Source organism: Mastigoproctus giganteus, chromosome 7 (assembly GCF_048544385.1).
Source record: "Mastigoproctus giganteus isolate SK-2022 chromosome 7, ASM4854438v1, whole genome shotgun sequence".
Lineage (NCBI taxonomy): Eukaryota > Metazoa > Arthropoda > Arachnida > Uropygi > Thelyphonidae > Mastigoproctus > Mastigoproctus giganteus.
The window spans coordinates 233,487,300-233,514,933 of NC_143581.1; the positions used below are offsets into that span (position 1 = coordinate 233,487,300).

Genomic DNA, 27,634 nt, shown 5'->3' on the forward strand with positions numbered 1-27,634 from the left:
TCTTTGTGGACTAATGTTATTAGTGGAGTCCCTCTGCATTCAGTATTTGGGTCCATTGTTGTTTTCTGTTTTAATTAATGATATTGATGATGGTATATCAGGCTTAACATCCAAGTTTGCAGACAATATGAAGGTTGGCAGGGTTATTAATGACACTCATGAAAGTACAAATTAAGCAGTGACAAATTAAACATTGACAAATGTAAAATACTGCTTATGGGAATCAGTAACTTCCAAGTAATGTATGAACTCTGTGGTATTACACTGAATGTGTCAGAGAATGAAAAGGACCTGGAGGTAATTGTGCAGACAGATATGAAGTTTTCTGAGCAGTGTAGACTGTCTGGAAGAGTAGCTCATGGTGTCTTGTCAATGATATACAGGAATTTTTCTTCCAGGAATAAGGAGGTGATTATCCCCTTGTATGAGCCGATGGTCAGAACACACCTTGAGTACTGTATACTGGTCTGGAGGCCTCATTTTAAGAAGGATGTAGAGCTGTTGGAACGAGTACAGAGAAGGGCAACAAGATTAGTGAATGGAACAAAGGGATACTGTTATGAAGAAAGGCTTAAGTTTTGCAGATTAAAGTGTTTGGAGACTAGGCACCTGCGAGGTGATGTGATTGAGGTGTATGAAGCCTGGAATGGTTTGAGCATTCTCAATGCTGATGGGATCCTTCCCCTTACTCAGAATAATTACCTGAGATTGCATAAATACAAATTGAGGAAAGACAGTTGTAGGATCTATGTGCAGAAGTTTGCCTTTAGTCAGCGGCTAGTTGGTTGCTGGAACAGACTTCCATCTTTTTCTGTGGAAGTTGATAGCCTAAATAAATTAAAGGCTGAGCTGGACAAGTATTTAGAACGAACAGAGGGGTGAAATCAGAGTGTGTTGTTTTTTTTTTTTTTTTGACTGATGCTGCATAAGCTTGCTTTCTTGCATCGTATGCCTCTGCTAATGCTAACTGCATAGTTTCCTTCTACCCCATGGGCCTTTCTCATGTTTAACTTCCACAATTTCTCCTCCACTTTGCTCTCATGTGTGAATGTAGATGCAAAATACTCATTTAGTTTTGCAGCTGTCTGAGAATGATCGCCTACATTCAATCCATTGATATCAAGTGGACCAAACTGATTCATCCCCTTCCTTTTAGAGTTTATATCAGTAAAGAAGTCTTAGGTGTTTTTCTTTGCATCCTTTGCCAAAGATTTTTCATAATCTGCCTTCGCCTGCTTAACCTCTTTTCTGACTTGATTACAGACTAACTTGTATCTACCATAGGCTTCTGTATCGCCTGACAATTTATGTGCATCCCATGTATTTTTATTTTCTGACACGAGTCTCATTAGTTCATCTGATATCCATTTGGGTCTAAACTTAGAACAGTATTTCTTAGTTGGAACAGAAAGCCCAGTAGTTGCCGACATTACTTCCTTGAATGCTTTCCGTTTAGAATTTGCTGTTGGTAACATCATCAGTTGGTCCCACCGTGCAGAATTTAAATACTGTCTCAGACCTCCGTAGTAACCTTTACTAAAGCAAAAACCCTTCCCTTTACCACTGATGGTAGTTACCTCTTTGAGTAAATCCCACTTCAGCACACTGTGATCACTGCCCCTTAGTTGGTTCCTTTATCTGTAAATTCTTAATGCATGAATAATCACTACGGATAATCTGATCAAGAGTGTTACTCTCTTTTGTTATCTGTCTAATATTCTGCTGTAGAAAACAAGCTCGGAAGGTAAAAATCCCCCATTATAAGACATTCTGATTTACTGGCCCACTCTATTTCTCTGTATAATTGTTCATTGTGTTCATCTGAGTCATCAAACTGACTCACCATTGCACTATCTATCTGTATCGACTGGATGCACTTGATTAGATTTTGTATTTCTTCACTAACAGCATAACTCCTCTCCCTTCCTATCCTGTCTATCCTACCTGTACACATTGTACTCTCCAAATTCCAATTCTGAATCCTTTTATCTGAGTGGCACCACATCTCTGATATGCCAACAATATCTGCCTTTGATACAGTGGTCACACTATACAGTGGGACTAACTAATGATGCTATCATCAGCAAATTCTAAATTGGAAGCATTAAAAAATTAATCTTAGAAGCAACTAGGCTTTTCATACTAACTAAGAAATATTGTTCAAAGTTTGGGACTAAATGGATGTCAGGTGAACTAAAGAGACATGTGGCAGAGAAGAAATATGCATGGGATGAATATAAATTTTCAGGTGACACAGAAGCCTATGGTAGATATAAGCTGGTCTGTAATTAAGTTACAAAGGAGGTTTGGTGTATAATAGCCACTGCTGCTAATGCACCAGAAAAATTCCAATTCAAACCAACCAACCAACAAAGGAGGTTAGACAGGCAAAAGCAGATTACAAGAAATCTTTGGCAAAGGGTGCAAAGAAACACAGCAAAGAGTTATTTATTTATGTAAACTCTAAGGAAAGGGATAAATCAGATTGGTCCCCTTGATATTGATTGTTCAACTGTTGATGATCCTGCTCAGGTTGCTAACAAACTGAATGAGTATTTTGCATCTACATTTTCACATCAGTAGTTATTCAGCAGGGATGGTGGGATTAGCAGAGGTGTATTAAACCCTGGCAGTGAGCTAAATGATTTTTTAATATCTCAGAGCAAAGTGGAGGAAAAATTGTTGAAGATAAACATAAGAAAGGCATGGTGGATGGGATCTGTACAGTTATATTAAAGGAGGCAGCAAAGGAAGTAAGCAAATCTTTAGCCATAATCATGAGAGCTTCCTTGAATTCGGGGAAAGCAGCCATGAACTGTAGATATGTCATTATTACACTAATTTATAAAAGAGGTTCAAACAGTGACAAAAGTAATTGCAGACCTGTCAGTTTAATTCAGTACCAGGGAAGTTAATGGAGGCACTGGTTAAAGAAGCACTGCAGTATCATCTAGACAAGACAAGACAGCAGTAATAATTGCGACACAACATGGGTTTGTCAAGGGGAAGTCTTGTCTGACCAATTTGTTGGATACTATGAGCAATTCTGCAGAGATATAGAGTGCGCCAGTAAAGCAGAATGTCTTATGATGAGGGATTTTAACTTTGCAGACATTGACTAGAACTTGTGTTTGGTCGCTCGCACACTAACAAGACATTTTTGGTTTTAATGTATGAGTGTTTTTTACAGCAGCATGTTAGCATTAGCATTAGTAGAGGCATTTGATGCAAGAAAGCAAGCTTATGCAGCATCAGCCAAAAAAAAAAAAAAAACCCACTTCCACTTCACCCCTCTGTTCGTTCCAAATACCTGTCCAGCTGAGCCTTAAACTTATTTAGGCTATCAACCTCCACCATAAGGGATGGAAGTCTGTTCCACCAACCAACCACCCGCTGGCTAAAGGCAAATTTCCTCACGTCTATCCTACATCTGTCTTTCCTCAATTTGAATTTATGCCCTCTCAGGTGATTTTTGTGAGCTAGAGGAAGAATCCCATCAGCATTGAGCATGCTTAAACCATTCAAGGCTTTATACACCTGTATCAGATCACCTCGCTGGTGCCTAGTCTCCAGACACTGTAATTTGCAAAACTTAAGCCTTTCTTCGTAAGAGCACCCCTTTGTTCCATTCACTAATCTTGTTGCCCTTCTCTGTACTCGTTCCAGCAGCTCTACATCCTTCTTGAAATGAGGCCTCCAGACCTGTATACAGTACTCTAGGTGTGGCCTGACCATTGCCTTATATAATGGAATAATCACCTCCTTATCCCTGCTAGAAAAATTCCTATATATCATTGACAATACTCCATGAGCTACTCTTGCAGCCCGTCTGCACTGCTCAGAGAACTTCATATCTGCCTGCACAACCACCCCCAAGTCCCTTTCATTCTCTACCACTGTCAGTGTAGTACCACAGAGTTGATACGTTGCTCTGGGGTTGCTGTTTCCCATGTGTAGTACTTTACATTTGTCAATGTTAAACTTCATTTGCCACCTCTCAGCCCATCTGCTCAACCTTTCCAGATCCTGTTGCAGCAGCATAGTGTCAGTAGTGTCCTTGACAACCCTGCCAACCTTTGTATCATCTGCAAACTTGGACATTAAGCTTGATATACCATCATCAATATCATTTATAAATACAGAAAACAATAATGGACCCAACACTGAGCCCTGAGGGACTCCACTAATAACATTAGTCCACGATGAGCAGTGTCTATTGATTACCACTCTCTGTCTTTTCCCCCTCAACCACCCCTTTATCCATAGCAGCAATTTGCCTCCAGTGTCACACTGCTCCAATTTGTGTAGCAGTCTTCCATGTGCAACAGTATCAAAAGCCTTTCTAAGATCCAAGTATATAATATCAAAGTTATTCCCTGCATCCAGTTCTTTTGTGACTGCATCATAATATCCAATCAAGTTGGTCAGGCAAGACTTCCCCTTAACAAAACCATGCTGTGTCTGAGCTATAACTGAAGTCTTGTCTAAATGATCCTGCAGTGCTTCTTTAACCAGTGCCTCCATTAATTTTCCTGGAACAGAAGTTAAGCTCACAGGTCTATAATTACTTGTGTCAGCCTTTGATCCTCCTTTGTATATTGGGGTCACATTTGCACATTTCCAGTCTATGGGTACCTCCCCTGAGTCCAAGGAAGCTCTCATAATTATGGCTAAGGGTTTGCTTACTTCCTTTGCTGCCTCCTTTAATATAACTGGATAGATCCCATCCACCCCGGGTGCCTTTCTTGTGTTTATCTTCAACAATTTCTCCTCCACTTTACTCCCAGTTATTTCAAGATTCTGTAGCTTACTGCTAGAGTTGAATACACCTTTGGCATTCCCCTTGCTGAATAACTCCTCATGTGTGAATGTCGATGCAAAATATTCATTTAGTTTGTTAGCTACCTGAGCAGGATCATCAACAGTTGACCCATCAATATCAAGTGGACCAATCTGATTCATCCCCTTCCTTCTAGAGTTAACATAAGTAAAGAACTCTTTGCTGTTTTTCTTTGCATCCCTTGCCAAGGATTTCTCGTAATCTGCCTTTGCCTGCCTAACCCCCTTTGTAACTTGGTTGCATATCAACTTGTATCTATCATAGGCTTCTGTGTCATGTGTTAATTTTTAAGTATCCCATGCATTTTTCTTCTCTGCCATATGCCTCATTAGTTCATCTGACATCCATTTTGGCCTAAACCTTGAACAATATTTCTTAGTTGGTATGTAAAGCCTAGTAGCTTCCAAGATAAGTTCTTTGAATGCTTCCCATTTTGAATTTGCTGTTGGTAACATAATCAGTTGGTCCCACTGTATAGAATTTAAATACTGTCTCAGTCCATCGTAGTCGCCTTTACGGAAGCAATAACCCTTCCCTTTACCCCTAATGGTAGTTACCTCTTTGAGTAAATCCCACTTCAGCACACTGTGATCGCTGCCACCTAGTGGTTCGTTTATCTGCAGATTCTTAATGCATGAAGAATCACTGCTGATAATCAAATCAAGAGTATTACTCCCTCTAGTTGCCTCCCGAACATGCTGATGTAGAAAACAATCATCCAATAAATCCACAAAAGCCCTGCTAGTGTGTGAGTAACCAGCCCCCAAATTCCAGTCAATATCTGGGAAATTAAAATCTCCCATTATAAGACTCTCTGATTTACTAGCCCACTCTATTTCCCTGTACAGTTCCTTATTATACTCATCAGAGTCATTAGGCCTATAGCATACTCCTACTCTCAATTTTGATCTCCCAATGCTTATGTCACACCAAACTGACTCAACACTGCACTGTCCGGCGATGTCGACTGGCTTCACTTCCTTGGTTTTTGTGTTTCTTAACTAATAGCATAACCCCTCCCCCCTTCCTATCCTGTCTATCCTTTCTGTAGACGTTGTACTCCCCAAATTACAGTTCTGCATCCCTTATATCTGTGTGACACCACGTCTCTGATATCCCAACAATATCTGCCTTTGATGTTTTGAGCAATGTTCGAGAGGCGACCAGAGGGAGTAATACTCTTGATCTGATTATCAGCAATGATTATTCATGCATTAAGAATTTGGAGACAAAGGAACCACTGGGTGACAGTGATCACAATGTATTGTTATGGAAATTACTTAAAGATGTAACTACAATCATGTCTAAAGGGAAGGGCTTTTGCTTTCTTAATGGTGGCTACAGGGGGTCTCGGACAGTTTTTAAATTCTGTACAGTGGGGTCAACTGACGATGTTACCAACGTTGAATTCTAAATGGGAAGCCTTGAGCCACTTCATCTTGGAGGCTACTAGGCTTTACATTCCAACTAAGAAATACTGTTCGAGGTTCAGGCCTAAATGTATGTCAGATGAATTAGTGAGGCTCGTGGAAGAGAAGAAAAATGTATGGGATGTATATAAATTATCAGGTAGTAGTAGTAGTAGTGGCATGTGATGAAAGAAAGAAAGTGTATGAGCTTATGCGGCATCAGCCAAAAAAAAAAAAAATCGCACAATTCCCTCCAAATGCCTGTCCAGTTCCTCCTTAAATTTATTAAACTTATCAACTTCCATAACAGCAGATGGACGTTTGTTCCAGCAATTAACCACCTGCTGTCTAAAGGAAATTTCCGCACATGTATTCTACATCTGTCCTTTCTTAATTTGAATTTATGCCCCCTTAGGTTCGTAATCTGAACAAGTGGAAGGATCCCATAAGAATTCAGCGTGCTCAACCCATTCAAGGCCTTATACACCTCAATCAGATCACTGTGCAGGTGTCTAGTCTCCAGCCACTGCAATTTGCAGAACATAAGTCTCTCTTGGTAAGAGGATCCCTTCATTCCCCTCACCAATCTTGTTGCCCTTCTCTGTACACTCTCAAGCAAATCTACATCCTTTCTAAAATGAGGTCTCCAGACCTGTATGGAGAACTCAAGGTGTGGCCTGACCATTGTCTTATACAGAAGGACAATCACCTCCTTTTCCCTGCTAGCAAAATTTCTATATATCATTGACAAAACCACATGACCTGCCCTAGCAGCCCGTCTGCATTGCTCAGAAAACTTCAAATCTGACTGCACAATTACTCCCAGGTCTTTTTCATTTTCTACCACCTTAAGTTTAGTACCACACAGTTGGTATGTTTCTCTGGGGTTACTTCTACCCATATGGTGGAAGAGAAGAAAAATGTATGGGATGTATATAAATTATCAGGTAGTAGTAGTGGCTTTGCATTTGTCAAGGTTAAACTTCAGTTGCCACTTCTTAGGCCATCTGCCCAAATTATCTAGATCCTGTTGCTGTAGCGCACTGTCATTAACAACCCTGCCAAACTTTGTATCATCTGCAAACTTCGACAGTAAGCCTGATGTACCTTCATCAATGTCATTGATAAATATAAAAAACAACAGTGGACCCAACACCGAACCATGTGGGATTCTACTAATAACATTAGTCCACGAAGAGCAGCACCCATTGATTACCACCCTCTTTCTTCTCCCACTTAACCATCCTTTTATCCATTGTAGCACCTTACCCTTAATACCATTCTGCTCCAATTTGTACAATAGTCTTCAATGCACAACAGTGTCAAAAGCTTTCCTGAAATCCAAATATATGATACCAAAATAATTTTTTGCATCCTGTTCCTTTGTAAGCACATCATAATATCCTATCAAATTTATCAGACAAGACTTTCCCTTAACAAACCCATGCTGTGTCTGAATTATTGCTGCAGTCTTGTCTTGATGATCCTGCAATGCATCTTTAACCAGTGACTCCATTATATTACCCCGAACAGAAGGTAATCTAACTGGTTTGTAATTACTCGTGTCACCCTTCGATCCCCCTTTGTGAATTGGGGATACATTTTCACATCTCCTGTCCGTGGGAACCTCTCCTGAATCCAAGGATGCTCTCATAATTATGGCTAAGGGTTTACTTAGTTGCTTTGCCGCCTCCTTTAATATAGCTGGATAGATCCCATCCACCCCAGGTGCTTTTCTTATGTTAATGCTCCTAAAAAAAAAAAAAAAAAAAAAAACACCAAAAAAACCAAACCTACACACTGCTGCTCCTTCTCACCTGGCTATGGAGGCGCCGGTCCTTTTCTCTTTGGTTATTGCTAACCATATACAGTACTTTGCATTTGTCAATGTTAAACTCCAGTTGCCACTTCTCAGCCCATTTTTCCAACTTATCTAGGTCCAGTTGAAGTAGCATACTGTCGTTAACAACCTTGCTGACCTACCTTTGTATCATCTGCAAACTTGGACATTAAACCTGATATACCTTCATCAGTATCGTTGATAAATATACAAAACAATAATGGGCCCAACACGGAACCCTGGGAAACTCCACTAATAACATTTTTACACCAAGAGCAGTGTCTATTGATTACCATTCTCTGTTGTCTCCCACTCAACCATCCCTTTATTCATTATAGCAGCTTACCCTTGATGCCATACCTCTCCAATTTGTACAGCAGTCTTCCATGTGCAACAGTGTCAAAAGCTTTCCTGAAATCCAAGTATATGATATCAAAATTATTTTTGGCTTTCAGTTCCTTTGTGACCACATCATAGTAAGCAATCAAATTGGTCAGATGAGACCTCCCTTTGGCAAACCCATGCTGTCTTAAATATTACTGCAGTCCTGTCTTGATGATTTTGCAATGCTTCTTTAACCAGTGATTCAATTATTTTCACCAGAACACCAGTTAAACTAACAGGTGTATAGTCACTTGTGTCACCTTTTGAACCCCATTTGTGAATTGGTGATGCATTTGCACACCTGCAGTCCATCGGGACCTCACCTGAGTCCAGCGAAGCTCTTATAATTATGGCCTAGAGTTTGCTTACTTCCTTTCCTTCCTCCTTTAATATAACTGGATGGATCCCGTCCACCCCAGGTGCCTTCCTTATTTAACTTCAACAATTGTTTATCTTCAACAATTTCTCCTCCCCTTTGCTCTCAGTTATTACAAAATCACTTAGCTTCCTGTTAACATTTGATAAACTTCTGGCACTCCCCTCATTGAATAATTCCTTATGTGTGAATGTAGGGTGCAAAATACTCCTTCAGTTTATCAGCCACCTGAGCATGATCATCAATAGTTGAGCCATCATCTATACTAAGTGGTCCAATCTGATTCATCCCTTTCCTTTTAGAGTTTCCATAAGTAAAGAACTCCTTGCTGTGTTTTTTTGCATCCTTTGCCAAACATTTCTCAGAATCTTCCTTTGCCTGCCTAATCTCCTTTGTGACTTGATTACAGACTTGTTTATACCTGCCATAGGCTTCTGTATTGCCTGATACTTTATATGCATCCTATACATTCTTCTCTGCCACTAGCCTCATTAATCCATCTTACATCCATTTAGGCCTAAATCTTGAACAGTATTTCTTATTTGGAATGAAAAGCCTAGTAGCCTCCAAAATAAGTCCCTGAAGGCTTTCCATTGAGAATTCACTGTTGGTAACAACATCAGTTGATCCTATTGTACAGAATTTAAAAATTGTCTGAGACCTCTGTAGTCACCTTTACGAAAGCAAAAGCTCTTCCCTTTAGCCTTGATGGTAGTTACATCTTTAAATAATTCCCACATAAATACATTGTGATCACTGTCGCCCAGGGGTTCCCTTATCTGCAGATTCTTAATGAAGAAGAATCACTATTGATAATGAGATCAAGAGTATTACTTCCTCTGGTTGCCTCTAGAACATGTTGCTGTAGAAAACAGTCATCCAAGAAATCCGCAAAAGCCTTGCTAGTGTGCGATTGACCAACCCACAAGTTCCAGTCAGTATCTGGAATGTTAAAATCTCCCATTATAAGACATTCTGATTTACTGGCCCACTCTATTTCACTGCAAAATTGCTAATTATACTCATCAGATTCATTAGGCCTATAACACACACACCTTCTCTCATTTTTCCTTTCCCAGTGCTTATTTCACACCAAACAGACTCAACACTGCATATCCACCAACATCAATTGGATGCACTTCCTTAGATTTTATGTGTTTCTTAACTAATAGCATAACCCCTCTTCCCTTCCGATCCTGTCTGTCCTTCCTATACACATTGTACTCCCAAAATTCCAACTTTGCACTGCCTATATCTGTGTGACACCACGTCTCTGATATCCCAACAATATCTGCCTTTGATGTCTTGACTAACAATTCAAGCTCATCATATTTATTAACTGTACTGCTAGCATTGGTGTACATGTACCTGTTTCTGCTCCTAGCCACCCTTGTTTCACTATGACTACCAGCAGTCCTGGAAATCTCCATTACCTTGTTTTGCAGTCAGCTGCCCATTCTGTGGCCACAGGGCAGTAAGCTGCTCTGTGGCCACTGTTAACCTTTTAGTCTGTGTATCCTCTCCACTCTAGCAGTTTTCTGACTCACCTAACACTGCCTTGAAGAGCATCAGTAAATGTTCTTGCACTCTTTCTATTTAAGTGTATCCTATCCCTGTAGAAGCAGTCTCTCCTGTCAACAAGCACAGGCCAGGCTGAAAAAAATTCTGCCCCTTGAGCCTTGCACAATCTCTCCAGGCTGAATTGATTGACAAAGCTTTCATCATATACTCCCTCCTATCATGTCTGGGCAGAATTCAGACAATTTCATATATTCAACCCTAACTCGCGACTTTTTTTCAACATTGACCTGTACTTGTGGAATAATTCTGCAGATCTCTTACTCTTCATGTCATTAGTTCCACCATGTACAACAATATCAACTTTTGTGCAATGAAAAGATGATATCTGCTCTACAACGTGATCAACTTTTGCCCCTGGCAGACATACCTTGGTTTTGTTTCACCTTTTCTTCTTATATAGTATATTCCCATTCTCCCTGACAATAGAGTCACGAACTACTTCAGAACTACTTTAGAAAAGTAATGGATTAAATATACTAAATATTGTAGAAATTAATTGCTTAAAATTACTAAAATAAAATTACTTTACTGAAATAAGATTTAAAAATTACAGAAATAAAATTTTAAAAAAATTTTGTCTACATGACCCTTGATGTTAATCCCCTTTAGTTAACCTGCCAGAGCCACTAAAAACACGTCTACTCTCTTTGACTGCCTACAGTAGAGTTCTGGAACAAGCTATCATCTGGGGTTGTGGAAATGTGTAGTTTAAATAAATTTAAGGAAGAGTTCAATATACTGTATAATTAAATGGGATAGACAGATGAGGTGTAAATTGTTATATATATATATATTTTTTTTTTTTTTTTTTTGGTGCTCATACTGTATAAGCTCACTTTCTTGCATTATCTGACATTGCTGCTACCACAATAATAATAATGTATACACATGTGCACAACAACAACAATGTACATATACAGAAACATACAGTGCATCGTGTGTGTGTGTGTGTTTTACTATGTATTGTAAAACAGTTATTAATCAATCCAAGCTTGATTTTGAACAGACTAAAGTAGAAATCTTGCTTTTTGTCCAAAATGTAATTGAACGTTCTGGTCTTGACCAGAGCTGTTCACTACAGTTTTTGCCTGACAATATTCCCCCTTGTGCTGCAACCTGATGATTCTATTTCATCCTCAGCTAAGGACAAAACCGACTTAGTAGCATACTGCTTTTTTGTTAACTCTTGTATTGATGAGCTTGGTGAACCGCCTTCTGGCATACTTAAAACACTTCAGTCAGTGCCTTCCCCTGGTCTTCCAACAGAATAACATCAGAAGGATTGTGAACAATCTTGATGCCAACTAGTCTTCCAGTCTCAATGGCATTTCTTCACTTGTTCTGAAAACCTGCTGTACCTGTTCTTTGTTGCATTTTTATACATACTTATTCTACTGATATTTTCCGTTCTGCTTGGAAATTATTTTATCTCTAGCAAATACCTCTAAAAGGGTGACAGATATCTGCCATCCAGTTATCGTCCCGTGTACTGTTTCCAAAGTAATGGAGAAATCCGAAACTGCCAACTCTTAAACTATCTCAATGTTCACTGTGATGCCAAAATAGATTCTGTCAGTATCTGTCTACAGGTAGTATTATCTTCTGTTATTCTTCCGTGGACAAATAAAAAAAAAAAAAAAAAAAAAAAAATGTTGCAATTATACTTCAGACACAGCATGGGTTTGTTAAGAGGAAATCTTGTCTGACAAATTTGATTGGATACTACGATGTGGTCATAAAGGAACTGGATGGAAAAAATTATTTCAGTATCATATATATATGTGTACTTGGATTTCAGTAAAACTTTTGATACCATTGCACATAAAAGACTACTGTAAAAATTGGAGCAGTGTGGCATTAAGGTCAGGTTGCTCTGTGGATAAAGGGATGGTTGAGTGGGAGAAGACACAGTGGTAATCAATAAACACTGCTTTTCATGGACTAATGTCTTTAGTGGAGAGCCCCAGGGTTCAGTGTTCGACTTGTTGTTTTCTATATTTATCAATGATATTGATGAAGGCATATCAGACTTAATGTCCAAGTTTGTAGATGAAACTATGGTTGGCAGATTGGTTAATGACAGGAATCACAGTATGCTACTGCAACAGGAACTAGAAAACTTGAGAAATGGTAGATAGGCTGAGAAATGGCAATTGCAGTTTAATGTTGACAAACAAAAAGTACTGCATATGGGTATCAGTAATCTGAGAAGAACATACCTACCCTGGTGGTACTATACTGTGGGCAGTGGAAAATGAAAAAGACTTGGGGGTAATTGTGCAGTCTGATATGAAATTCTCTGAGCTGTGCAGACATTCTTCCAGGAGAGCTCATCGGGTTTTGTCAATGATGTATAGGAATTTTGCTAGCAGGGATAAGGAGGTAGTTATCACATTGTATATGGCAGTGGTCATTGAGTATTGTGTACAGGTCTGGAGACCTCATTTTAAGAAGGATGTAGAGCTGCTGGAACAGGTATAGAGAAAGGCATAGAGATTGGCCAGGGGAACAAAGGAGTGCACTTTCCAAGAAAAGCTTTAGTTTTGCAAATAGCAGCTTCTGGAGACTAGGCACCTCTGAGGTGATCTGATTGAGGTGTTTTAGGCTTTAAATGGCTTGAGCAAACTCAATGCTGTTGGGATTCTTCCTCTTGCTCATTCTATGCACATGAGGAGGACATATTTAAATTGACGAGAATGGTTGCGGTATAGATGTGCAGAAGTTTGCCTTCAGCCAATGGGTGGTTGGTTGCTGGAACAGGCTTACATCCTTTTTTTATGGAAGTGGTTATTTTAAATAAGTTCAAGGAAGAACTTGACAAAATACTGTAGGGGATGGATAGGTGAAATGAGATTTGATTTTTTTTTGGCTGGTGCTGTATAAGTTTGCTTTCTTGAATCATTTGTCACTAAAAAAAAGTAGCAAAAATGGAAACAAAGTTAGTAAAAACTTTTTCTACTTTTCTTTCCATTATTACCTAAAGGCTTCTAAATATCAGTTAACTGGCTGATATTTATTCTAAATATCAGCCTGTTTGTCACTTGATTGCAGATGGTTTATACTTACTGCAGGCAGGCTTCTGTGTTCCCTGGTTTCTGAGAAATTTTGGGAATTTGTGTTCCAAGTATAATGTATGAAGTAGTTATGCACACTCATTTATACTGTATATTTATAAAGTTTATTAGTAAAGAAAAAGATATTTTGTTATAATTAATTGCAATATGTGTTGAAATTGCAGCCTGAAAACCTCTTATTAGCCAGCAAAGCTAAAGGAGCTGCAGTGAAATTAGCAGACTTTGGACTTGCAATTGAAGTACAAGGAGAGCAACAAGCATGGTATGGTAAGTGGGTTTAATATCAGTGAATTTGAATGAAGTAATAATGTTGAACAACATTACTTTCAGCGTGGTTTATCATACTGTATATTTCACTCTTTTATGTCCTTTTTTCCGGTACATAGTCTGTAATTTAAGTTTTATTTGTTGTTCTCTTCTCCTCTCTCTTTTCTATTTCCCCTTTTCTGATTAACTTCTTTCTCATGATCCTGTTGTACTTTGTTGTAATGTTTAGATTCTTATATTGGGAATATTGCTTTGCACACTCACACTAGAGGTGTATATAACACAGCCATTAATTTTCATATTAAAAATAACCATATTAAAGTATTAAAAATTTTCATACTTATGTATAATAACACTTCAAGAAATATCCTATCAAGTTTCATGCAGTTTAAGTAATGTATTTTTATTAATTATAAGTCCTGAATTCCACAAAGTTTACTTCAAAATTTACTACAAAGTTTACTCATTTCAATTACAGGACCTGTAATTGAAATGAGTGAATATAACCCTGGGGGCTCACATCTGGTGAGTATGGGCTTGGCACACCCGGGGCCCTGAGCTGGATATCATTATTCTTCTCTTTCTTGGCGATTCCCTTCTACTTTTGACTCTCTCTCTTTCTCTCTCTCTCTCTCTCTCTCAGGGTAACTTGGGAACTTTTTTTTTTTCCTGGTGCAGCATAAGCCTCAGGCTTCCTTGCACCATATGGATATTAATAATAATAATAATAATGAGGAAATATAGACAAAATATTGGATTACTGTGCAGTCATCCAATATTTGGGGGGAAAAAGGGAGTAATGCCCAAGGTAATTCTTGGGGATATGGTTACAACATTGAGAGGGGATGGCCCTTCCCATTCCATGGTTAAAAAGTGGGCAGCAGAATTTAAATGAGGGAGGAAGAGCCTGGAAAATTACCCATGCTGTGGAAGACCTACAACATTCATCACTCGGAAGTTGTTGACAATGTACATGATCTGATGATTGAGTGACAGCTCAGCATATTGCCAGCACCACGGACATCTCATCTGAACATCTGTACTGCGTAGTAACAGTAGAGCTTTTTACTAAGAAAAAGGTATCAGCACAATGGATTCCAAAGTTATTGACAGTAGATAAAAAATGCACATGAGTTGTCAAGTCAAGTGAATATTTGCATTGTTTTCAAGGTTTGTGTTCACGGATGAGATGTGGGTCCATCAGTTTCATCCAGAGTTAAAACAGCAAAGAAGTTGAAGTCAATTTCTTCTGCTGGCACTTGAGGGGACATAAATTCAAATTGAGAAAAGACAGTTGTAGAATAGATGTGTGGTTATTTGAATTTAGCCAGTGGATGATTGATTTCTGGAGAAAACTTCCATTTGTCATTGTGGAAGTTCATAGCTTAAATAAATTCAAGGAAGAACTGGACAAACTTTTGGCACAAGTGGGTAAGTGTGTTTTTTTTTTTTTTTTTTGGGCTGATGCTGTTAAAGCTTGCTTTTTTTAATTATATGCCACTACTAATGCTAATGTCATTAAAAATTGGAACATGTTCATAATCTTGGTAAAGTCTTTTAGCATTAGCATTAGTAGAGGCACCTGATGCAAGAAAGCAAGCTTATGCAGCATCAGCCAAAAAAAAAAAAAAAAAAAACCCACTTCCACTTCACCCCTCTGTTCGTTCAAAATAATTGTCCAGCTGAGCCTTAAACTTATTTAGGCTATCAACCTCCACCACAAGGGATGGAAGTCTGTTCCACCAACCAACCACCCGCTGGCTAAAGGCAAATTTCTGCACGTCTATCCTACATCTGTCTTTCCTCAATTTGAATTTATGCCCTCTCAGGTGATTTTTCTGAGCTAGAGGAAGAATCCCATCAGCATTGAGCATGCTTAAACCATTCAAGGCTTTATACACCTCTATCAGATCACCTCGCTGGTGCCTAGTCTCCATACAGTGTAATTTGCAAAACTTAAGCCTTTCTTCGTAAGAGCACCCCTTTGTTCCATTCACTAATCTTGTTGCCCTTCTCTGTACTCGTTCCAGCAGCTCTACATCCTTCTTGAAATGAGGCCTCCAGACCTGTATACAGTACTCTAGGTGTGGCCTGACCATCGCCTTATACAATGGAATAATCACCTCCTTATCCCTGCTGGAAAAATTCCTGTATATCATTGACAATACTCCATGAGCTACTCTTGCAGCCCGTCTGCACTGCTCAGAGAACTTCATATCTGCCTGCACAACCACCCCCAAGTCCCTTTCATTCTCTACCACTGTCAGTGTAGTACCACAGAGTTGATACGTTGCTCTGGGGTTGCTGTTTCCCATGTGTAGTACTTTACATTTGTCAATGTTAAACTTCATTGGCCACCTCTCAGCCCATCTGCTCAACATTTCCGGATCCTGTTGCAGCAGCATAGTGTCAGTAGTGTCCTTGACAACCCTGCCTACCTTTGTATCGTCTGCAAACTTCGACATTAAGCTTGATATACCCTCATCAATATCATTTATGAATACAGAAAACAATAATGGACCCAACACTGAGCCCTGAGGGACTCCACTAATAACATTAGTCCACGACGAGCAGCGTCCATTGATTACCACTCTCTTTCTTCTCCCCCTCAGCCACCCCTTTATCCACAGCAGCAATTTGCCTCCAATGCCACACTGCTCCAATTTGTGCAGCAGTCTTCCACGTGCAACAGTATCAAAAGCCTTTCTAAGATCCAAGTATATAATATCAAAGTTATTCCCTGCATCCAGTTCCTTTGTGACTGCATCATAGTATCCAATCAAATTGGTCAGGCATGACTTCCCCTTAACAAAACCATGCTGTGTCCGAGCTATAGCTGAAGTCGTCTAAATGATCCTGCAGTGCTTCTTTAACTAGTGCGTCTATTAATTTTCCTGGAACAGAAGTTAAACTCACAGGTCTATAATTATTTGTGTCAGCCTTTGATCCTCCTTTGTGAATTGGAGTTACATTTGCACATCTCCAGTCTATGGGTACCTCCCCTGAGTCCAAAGAAGCTCTCATAATTATGGCTAGGGGTTTGCTTACTTCCTTTGCTGCCTCCTTTAATATAACTGGATAGATCCCATCCACCCCGGGTGCCTTTCTTGTGTTATCTTCAACAATTTCTCCTCCACTTTACTCTCAGTTATTACAAGATTTTCTAGCTTACTGCTAGAGTTGAATACACCTCTGGCTTTCCCCTCGCTAAATAACTCCTCATGTGTGAATGTCGATGCGAAATATTCATTTAGTTTGTTAGCTACCTGAGCAGGATCATCAACAGTTGACCCATCGATATCAAGTGGACCAATCTGATTCATCCCCTTCCTTCTAGAGTTTACATAAGTAAAGAACTCTTTGCTGTTTTTCTTTGCATCCCTTGCCAAAGATTTCTCGTAATCTGCCTTCGCCTGCCTAACCTCCTTTGTAACTTGGTTACAGATCAACTTGTATCTATCATGGGCTTCTGTGTCATGTGTTAATTTGTATGTATCCCATGCATGTTTCTTCTCTGCCATATGCCTCATCAGTTCATCTGACATCCATTTAGGCCGAAACCTTGAACAATATTTCTTAGTTGGCATGTAAAGCCTAGTAGCTTCCAAGATATGTTCTTTGAATGCTTCCCATTTTGCATTTGCTGTTGGTAACATCATCAGTTGGTCCCACTGTATTATCTTGTCTTATCTTGCACCTCCAATGGAAATCGAAGATAAGTAATAAAATAAAAGGATAAATAATTCTATAATTTTATTTCCTTATTTATTATAAATTTATTTATTAAAATAAATAAATATTCCATGGCCACTTTGTATTGAAGAGTGGGTACATCAAGATGCAAGATATTATTATGTATGTACTTTTCAGTGTATTAGTATTAATGTTGATTCTGTATGAACAAAGGTTTAAATGGTGCAGTCTGCTGAGCTTGAAAATTTAAACCTCATGGGAAGGGGAGCCAGTGATATCTGTGAGATGATTAAGATAGGTATATTCTTACTGTTAATGGAGACCAAACCAGGGGTATACATATAAAATTTATGGCATATTAGAAAGCCGTACCTCATGAAGCATACTTTGTGCAGTGTTGTGGATCATTGAAATAAATTACCTGCTAGATTGGCTGTGATAGAGAGGTTGGTAAAATTCATAGCAAAGTTGGATGTTCACTTTCTGGAAATTTTAAATATTATTTCTTATTATCTCTGTTTTTTATGGATGTTGATGAGAAAGCCCAACTCCTTCCCTCATGTAGCCATTCTAATACTAATCAAGTCACAAAGGAGGTTGGGCAAGTGAAAGCAGATTACCAGAAATCTTTGGCAATAGATGCAAAAACAAAAAAGAGCAAAGATTTCTTTGCTTATATAAACTCTAGAAGGAAGGGGATGAATCAGATTGGTTTACTTGATAATCAATGGTTCAGGTTTTGATGATGTTGCTCAGATAGCTGACAAACTAAAGGAAAATTTTTCATCTACTTCACTCATGAAGAATTCTGTAGGGAAGTGGAAGACAGAAGCTTATTAAACTCTAAAAGGGCGCTTAATGATTTTGTTATTAATGAGAGCAAAGTGGAGGAGAAATTGTTGAAGTTAAACATAAGAAAGGCACCTGGGGTGGATGAGATCTATTCTGTTATATTAAAGGAGGTGGCAAAGGAAGTAAGCAAATCTTTAACCATAATTACGAAAGTTTCCTTGGAATCAGGAGAGGTCCTCATGGACTTGAGATGTGCAAATATGTCCCCAATTCACAAAGGGTAACGTGAGTAATTACAGAACCTCTTAGTTTAACTTCTGTTCCAGGGCAAATAATGGAGTCACTGGTTAAAGAAGCACTACAGGATCATGTAGACAAGATTGCAGTTATAGTTCAGCAGCATGGATTTGTTAAGGGGAAATCTTGTCTGATTATTTTGATTGGACACTATGATGTGGTCACAAAGGAACTGGATGCAAAAAATAATTTTGATATCATATACTTGGATTTCAGGAAAGCTTTTGATACTGTTGAAAATGGAAGACCACTGTACAAATTGTAACGGTATGGCATTAGGGGCAAGTTATATCTGCTAAAAATCCATCAACCTTAGACTTAACCTCTGTCTTCATTCCAGCTTCTGATTATAATGTCATAATTCAAACAGCATACCATGCACAGTGGACAGAGGTATGGCATAAAGAAACAAATAACAAACTTTTCCAATTGAAACAGGACCCAAAATTATGGCACTCATGCACTCAGACAGTTTGGCGAGAAGTGGTACTCGTACGGATTAGAATTAGGCATACCCATCTGACCCACCTCCATTTACTCACTGGCGATGATCCTCCTCAGTGTTCTCACTGCTCTGAACGTCTAACAGTCAAACATATTTTGATTGACTGGCCACACTATCAACCACATCGTACTTCAACACTGCAAAATCTGACTAATCTTCAAGAACTGTTGACATTACATGATATCATAGGAGAGGAGGCAAATATTAAGGAACTTTTTTGCTTTTTGAAACAAATTGGGGTGTATAATCTTTTATGAATAGGTTTCAGAACTGAAAGGAATTTGAACTGCTGCGTTATTAATTATATTCTGATATAACTATGAACAGGCGCACTATAGCCATAGCAGCTAATGCACCAATAAACAATCATAGCACACGCTACAATGGATGAAAGGATGGTTGAGTGGGAGAGAGAGAGTGGTAATCAGTGGACACAGCTCTTCATGGGCTAATATTACGAGGGCAAAGTGAATCAGCGTTAAGCGAGCACCGTATTCCCATAAGGTAATATATGTATTTGTGAGTTAGCATTAGTAGAGGCATACGAAGCAAGAAAGCAAGCTTATACAGCATCAGCCAAAAAAAAAAAAAAAAGCTCCCATTTCACCTCTTCGTTCATTCCAAATACCTATCCAGCTCTGCCTTGAATCTGTTTAAGCTATCAACTTCTGCAATGACAGATGGAAGTTTGTTCCAGCAATCAACAACCCGCTGTCTAAAGGCAAACTTCCGCACACCTTTCCTACAACTGGCTTTCCTCAATTTGAATTTATGCCCACTCAGGCGATTATTCTGAGGAAGTGGAAGAATCTGATCAGTATCAAGTATTAGTATTATTAATAGCCGCCACATGGTGCAAGAGAACCTGTGGCTTGTGCTGCACCAGCAAAAAAAAAAAAAAAAAAAAAAAAACTAATTATTAATAAAAGAAAAGGAAATTAAACTTACATCCTATAGGTTTCCCTCACCCGAAAGTACTATCAGATGTCCTTTGAATTTCCCCAAACTGTCAGCCTCTACCACCCATGTAGGCTACCAACAAACTTATAAATTATAAGAAACTAAGAGCCAAAGCCCGACACATCAGAAAGAAAGGTAAAAAAAAACTCTTGGATCCGATTTGCAACTTCAGTAAATAAAAATACTGATGTAAGAATAATATGGAAAAAAATAAGACAGCTAAATGGCAAATTTCCTTGATTATCCTCGCCGCCAATATTCAACTGGAATGGACAGGAGCTCTCTACTCCTGTAGAAATTGTGAATACTCTAGGGACAGTATTCTCCCAGTTGTCTGCCTCGACCTCGTATGATCCATCATCTCAGAAGATCAAAGCTTCAGCCGAAAAATCAAAACTTAACTTCAAAACCGCTACTTCTCTACCATACAATCAGACACTTACTATGATCGAATTTCAAAAAGCTATATATTCCTCAAAGAACAGTGCTGCTGGTCCCGACGGAGTATATTACATAATGCTTCAACACTTAGACAATAAATCATTATCCTTGCTGCTGACCTTTTACAACCGTATATTCATTGAACATTCATACCCTACTCGCTGGCATCACTCCTATGTACTGGCAATCCCCAAACCAGGGAAAGATCATTCTATCCCTCACAATTATAGACCCATCTCTCTTACAAGTTGCTTGAGTAAAATATTAGAAAAAATTATACACCGCCGATTAACATGGTATCTGGATTCAAAACATCTAATCTCTGATAACCAGTTTGGTTTCAGAAAAAATCACTCATCCCTAGATCTTATGGTTAAAGCTGAAACAAATATCAGGAATGCATTTATTCGAAATGAACATCTTGTCATGGTCTGCCTTGACATAGAGAAGGCCTTTGACACCACCTGGCGTTTTGGTATCTTAAAAGATCTTCATTCCCTTGACCTGAGAGGTCACTAACCATGCTACATGCAGAACTTCCTTCAGTATAGATCTTTTCAAGTTTGCTATAGACAAGTCTTCTTGCAAATCTATATACAAGAGGAAGGAGTCCCACAGGGTTCAGTTCTATGCTATTTTATTTGCATTGAGAATAAATCATATTACCAAATGTATTCCCAACAGTGTGAACTCATATCTCTATGCCGATGATCTCACTGTTTCCTTTGAAAGGCAACTACAAATCTCACTAAACAATATTGAACTATGGATGACACAGAATGGTTACAGACTATCTCATCAAAAATCTAGTGCCATTCACTTTTCTAACAAACGAGGGATGCACCCTGACCCAGCGCTACACCTGACAAATCCTATCTCAGTTATGAGTAGCATTCGCCTCAGTTATGAGTAGCATTCGCCTCATTTCCTATCAAAAATGAGTAGCATAAATGCTACTCATTTTTGATAGGAAACTTAATTTTTTAGAACATATCAAATATCTCTGGACAACCTGCCAGAAAAAAATGAACATTCTCAGAGTTCTTTCTTCTACGACATGGATGCAGACTGTCACACTTTATTTCACCTGTATAGAACTCTAATTAGATCTCATCTTGATTATGGAGCCCCGGTGTATGACTCTGCTAGGGAGAGTGTGCTAGTACGGCTTGCTCCTGTTCAACATTCTGCCCTCAGGATTGCTACAAGTGCTTATAGAACATCGCCAGTGCAAAGTCTCTACGGTGAAGCCCATGAAGTTCCACTCTGCCTCAGAAGAAAGGTGTTACTTCTGAATTATGCCGCTAAAATTCAAAGCAGGCCTACCCATCCAATTTGGCCTATACTTAGTGATCCACAGTTTAAAATGTTCTACAGAAATAAACCCAGAGCAGTCCAACCTACTGGCATCAGATTACAGGCTCTATCTGAAAGCTGGAATGTACACCTTGAAAAAGTCCTCCAAGATTCTTAGGAGACCGCGGCAGAATTGCTTAACAAGTACAGGTCACTGTTGAAAAAAAGCCGTGAAATAGGGTTGAATTTGAAAGTGTCTGCAATTCTGCCCAGACAGGATAGGAGGGAGTATATGATGAGAGCCTTGTTGATCAATTCGACCCTGGAAAGATTGTGCAAGGCTCAAGGGGTAGAATTTTTTTCAGCCTGGACTGTACTTGTTAACAGGAGAGATTGCTTCTACAGGGGTGGGATACACTTAAATAGAAAGGGTGCAAGAATATTTGCTGATGCTATTGAGGCAGTGTTAGGTGGGTCGGAAAACTGCTAGCTTGGGGGGGGGGAGACAAAGACGAATAGATTAACAGTAGCCACCGGCAGAGGTGAAAGAGATTCTTGCACTGCTTCTATTGGAATGAGCAGAATCCTGAAAAACAAGATGCAGGATATTTCAGAGACTGCTGGGAGTCATTGTGGTACAAGTAAACACATGGGTTGTGTTAGGGTAGCGAAGAATAGAAATAGGTGCATGTATACTTGCGTGTACACCAATGCTAGGAGTTTAGTAAATAAATTTGATGAATTTGAGGTATTGCTCAAAACATCAAAGGCAGATATTGTTGGGATATCAGAGACGTGGTGTCACACAGATATAAGGAATGCAGAACTGGAATTTGGGGAGTACAACATCTACAGAAAGGATAGACTGGATAGGAAGGGAGGAGGGGTTATGCTATTAGTTAAGAAATACATAAAATCCAAGGAAGTGAAGCCAGTGGACATCGCTGGACAGTGCGGTGTCGAGTCAGTTTGGTTTGACATAAGCATTGGGAGATCAAAATTGAGAGTAGGAGTGTGCTATAGGCCTAATGACTCTGATGAGTATAATAAGAAACTGTACAGGGAAATAGAGTGGCCAGTAAATCAGAGAGTCTTATAATGGGAGATTTTAATTTCCCAGATATTGATTGGAATTTCGGGGCTGGTCACTCACACACTATCAAGGCTTTTGTGGATTTATTGGATAATTGTTTTCTACATGAACATGTTCGGGAGGCAACTAGAGGGAGTAATACTCTTGATTTGATTATCAGCAGTGATTTTTCATGCATTAAGAATCTGCAGATAAATGAACCACTAGGTGGCAGTGATCACAGTGTGCTGAAGTGGGATTTACTCAAAGAGGTAACTACCATTAGGGGCAGACGATACAAAGGTTGGCAGGGTTGTCAAGGACACTACTGACACTATGCTGCTGCAACAGGATCTGGAAAGGTTGAGCAGATGGGCTGAGAGGTGGCAAATGAAGTTTAACATTGACAAATGTAAAGTACTACACATGGGAAACAGCAACCCCAGAGCAACGTATCAACTCTGTGGTACTACACTGACAGTGGTAGAGAATGAAAGGGACTTGGGGGTGGTTGTGCAGGCAGATATGAAGTTCTCTGAGCAGTGCAGACGGGCTGCAAGAGTAGCTCATGGAGTATTGTCAATGATATACAGGAATTTTTCCAGCAGGGATAAGGAGGTGATTATTCCATTGTATAAGGCGATGGTCAGGCCACACCTAGAGTACTGTATACAGGTCTGGAGGCCTCATTTCAAGAAGGATGTAGAGCTGCTGGAACGAGTACAGAGAAGGGCAACAAGATTAGTGAATGGAACAAAGGGGTGCTCTTACGAAGAAAGGCTTAAGTTTTGCAAATTACACTGTATGGAGACTAGGCACCAGCGAGGTGATCTGATAGAGGTGTATAAAGCCTTGAATGGTTTAAGCATGCTCAAAGCTGATGGGATTCTTCCTCTAGCTCAGAAAAATCACCTGAGAGGGCATAAATTCAAATTGAGGAAAGACAGATGTAGGATAGACGTGCGGAAATTTGCCTTTAGCCAGCGGGTGGTTGGTTGGTGGAACAGACTTCCATCCCTTGTAGTGGAGGTTGATAGCCTAAATAAGTTTAAGGCTCAGCTGGACAATTATTTTGAACGAACAGAGGGGTGAAGTGGAAGTGGGTTTTTTTTTTTTTTTTTTTTTTTGGCTGATGCTGCATAAGCTTGCTTTCTTGCATCAAATGCCTCTACTAATGCTAATGCTAAAGGGAAGGGTTATTGCTTTCGTAAAGGCGACTACGATGGACTGAGACAGTATTTAATTCTATACAGTGGGACCAACTGATGATGTTAGCAACAGCAAATGCAAAATGGGAAGCATTCAAAGAACTTATCTTGGAAACTACTAGGCTTTACATACCAACCAAGAAATATTGTTCAAGGTTTAGGCCTAAATGGATGTCAGATGAACTGATGAGGCATATGGCAGAGAAGAAACATGCATGGGATACATACAAATTAACACGTGACACAGAAGCCTATGATAGATACAAGTTGATCTGTAACCAAGTTACAAAGGAGGTTAGGCAGGCGAAGGCAGATTACGAGAAATCTTTGGCAAGGGATGCAAAGAAAAACAGCAAAGAGTTCTTTACTTATGTAAACTCTAGAAGGAAGGGGATGAATCAGATTGGACCACTTGATATGGATGGGTCAACTGTTGATGATCCTGCTCAGGTAGCTAACAAACTAAATGAATATTTTGCATCGACATTCACACATGAGGAATTATTTAGTGAGGGGAAAGCCAGAGGTGTATTCAACTCTAGCAGTAAGCTAGAGAATCTTGTAATAACTGAGAGTAAAGTGGAGGAGAAATTGTTGAAGATAAACAAAAGAAAGGCACCTGGGGTGGATGGGATCTATCCAGTTATATTAAAGGAGGCAGCAGAGGAAGTAAGCAAACCCTTAGCCATAATTATGAAAGCTTCCTTGGACTCAGGGGAGGTACCCACAGACTGGAAATGTGCAAATGTGACCCCAGTTCACTAAAGAGGATCAAAGGCTGACAGAAGTAATTATAGACCTGTGAGCTTAACTTCTGTTCCAGGAAAATTAATGGAGGCACTAGTTAAAGAAGCACTGCAGGATCATTTAGACAAGACTTCAGTTATAGCTCGGACACAGCATGGTTTTGTTAAGGGGAAGTCTTGCCTGACCAATTTGATTGGATACTATGATGCAGTCACAAAGGAACTGGATGCAGGGAATAACTTTGATATTATATACTTGGATCTTACAAAGGCTTTTGATACTGTTGTACATGGAAGACTGCTGCACAAATTGGAGCAGTCTGACATTGGAGGTAAATTGCTGATGTGGATAAAGGGGTGGCTGAGGGGGAGAAGACAGAGAGTCGTAATCACTGGACACTGCTCGTCGTGGACTGATGTTATTAGTTGAGTCCCTGAGGGCTCAGTGTTGGGTCCATTATTGTTTTCTGTATTTATAAATGATATTGATGATGGTATATCAAGCTTAATGTCCATGTTTGCAGATGATACAAAGGTTGGCAGCGTTGTCAAGGATACTACTGACACTATGCTGCTGCAACAGGATCTTGAAAGGTTGAGCAGATGGGCTGAGAGGTGGCAAATGAAGTTTAACATTGACAAATGTAAAGTACTACACATGGGAAACAGCAACCCCAGAGCAACGTATCAACTCTGTGGTACTACACTGACAGTGGTAGAGAATAAAAGGGACTTGGGGGTGGTTGTGCAGGCAGATATGAAGTTCTCTGAGCAGTGCTGTTGTTGTTGTTGTTGTTGTTATTTGGTGTTTTAGGAGCATTAGCAACTAAGGCCATATTGCTCCGGGATATGCGGTGGTCATTCCCTGACCTTTCCGTATCTTCCGTATTTGGTGGTGACGGGCTCGAACCCCGGTCTAATCAAGAAGCGTGTGCTACGCACTGCTGCTCCTTCCCACCTGGCTACGGAGGCGCCTGAGCAGTGCAGACGGGCTGCAAGAGTAGCTCATGGAGTATTGTCAATGATATACAGGAATTTTTCCAGCAGGGATAAAGAGGTGATTATTCCATTGTATAAGACAATGGTCAGGCCACACCTAGAGTACTGTATACAGGTCTGGAGGCCTCATTTCAAGAAGGATGTAGAGCTGCTGGAACGAGTACAGAGAAGGGCAACAAGATTAGTTAATGGAACAAAGGGGTGCTCTTACGAAGAAAGGCTTAAGTTTTGCAAATTACAGTGTCTGGAGACTAGGCACCAGCGAGGTGATCTGATAGAGGTGTATAAAGCCTTGAATGGTTTAAGCATGCTCAATGCTGATGGGATTCTTCCTCTAGCTCAGAAAAATCACCTGAGAGGGCATAAATTCAAATTGAGGAAAGACAGATGTAGGATAGACGTGAGGAAATTTGCCTTTAGCCAGCGGGTGGTTGGTTGGTGGAACAGACTTCTATCCCTTGTGGTGGAGGTTGATAGCCTAAATAAGTTTAAGGCTCAGCTGGACAGGTATTTGGAACGAACAGAGGGGTGAAGTGGAAGTGGGTTTTTTTTTTTTTGGCTGATGCTGCATAAGCTTGCTTTCTTGCATCAAATGCCTATGCTAATGCTAAAGATCCAAACACTTCAGTTCCCCCATGGTCCTGTATTAATCCATCCTGTGACAATTACTTCCTGAACTGGGGAAAAGATTCCCTTGCAAATATTAATGTGCGACAACTTCATACTGCTCCCACACAAAATTATCCGCATTTCATGAAAATATACACAGATGGATCAAAGTCTGATAGTGGATTAGGTGCTGCAGCAGTTTTCCCTTCTAACACCATCTCTGTATCTCTGCCTACTGAATGCAGCAGTTATACAGCTGAGTTATTCGCCATTAAACTTGCCCTAGAAAATATTGTCCATAGCTCCATTAAAAAAAGAATAAAAGATACCAACTCGCAGTGTACACTAGTAGCACCACAAAACACCTCTTCACCAACCAATCCTTTAATAAAAACCATAAGAAGTAAGATGATTCTTATTCAGGAACGCCAGCAAGTAGTCATCTTCTGCTGTATCCCAGGTCACACTGGGATCCCAGGAAATGAATGCGCAGACTATGCCGCAAAACATCCATCTAACCCATCATCTTCAGGCTTTTGCGTTCCATATGTCGATTACAGACCTATGATACGAAGGACATGTAAGGAACAATGGACACTTCTATGGCAAGCTCAATGATCAAATGATCCTCCACAGTGTTTTCAATGCAACTGTCAGCTAACAATGAAGCACATTCTTGTTGAATGCACTCTGTACAAACATGCTCGGCAATGTTCATTCAGCTTCCTTCCAAATCTAAAAGAACCTCTAAAACTCTCTCATATCATAGGCAACGATGCTAATACCTTGGAGTTATTCTGCTTTCTTAAACGAATAAAATTATATGATCGTCTCTGACTGTTTCCATAACAGTCACCATTGATAACTTTCATATCACTGATAGGCGCAATATGGTCTAAGCAGCCCTTGTGCCAAAAATAATAATAACAACAACAACAACAAACCCATGTAGGCAACTTATTCCAGTAATTTATAACTCACTGGCTAAAATAAAACTTCCTGCAGTCCAGTCTAAACATTTCCCCCCGTAACTTGAATTTACGTCCCCTAGTTCTAGCATCATTTATAATCTTTAAAATTTCATCCTCATTCATTTTACTGATACCTCTCAGAACTTTAAACACTTCAATCAAATCTCCTCTAAGGTGTCTAGTTTCCAAACTCTGCAACCCACATATTCGAAGTCTTTCTTCATAAGGACGCCCTTTTGCCGATCTCACCATGCGAGTTACCCGTCTTTGCACC

At 39.6% G+C, this 27,634-nt stretch overlaps 1 protein-coding gene across 6 annotated transcripts in view; it reads left to right on the forward strand.

Annotated features, from left to right (window-relative positions):
- LOC150083775 (calcium/calmodulin-dependent protein kinase type II alpha chain) overlaps positions 1 to 27,634 on the forward strand; it is a 740,997-nt gene that overhangs the window by 266,473 nt on the left and 446,890 nt on the right. For all 6 annotated transcript variants that reach the window (XM_090378214.1, XM_090378218.1, XM_090378216.1 and 3 more), the window contains exon 7: positions 13,669 to 13,771. In XM_090378214.1, the coding sequence (XP_090234340.1) occupies positions 13,669 to 13,771 (103 nt within the window). The remainder of the gene's footprint in view (positions 1 to 13,668; positions 13,772 to 27,634) is intronic.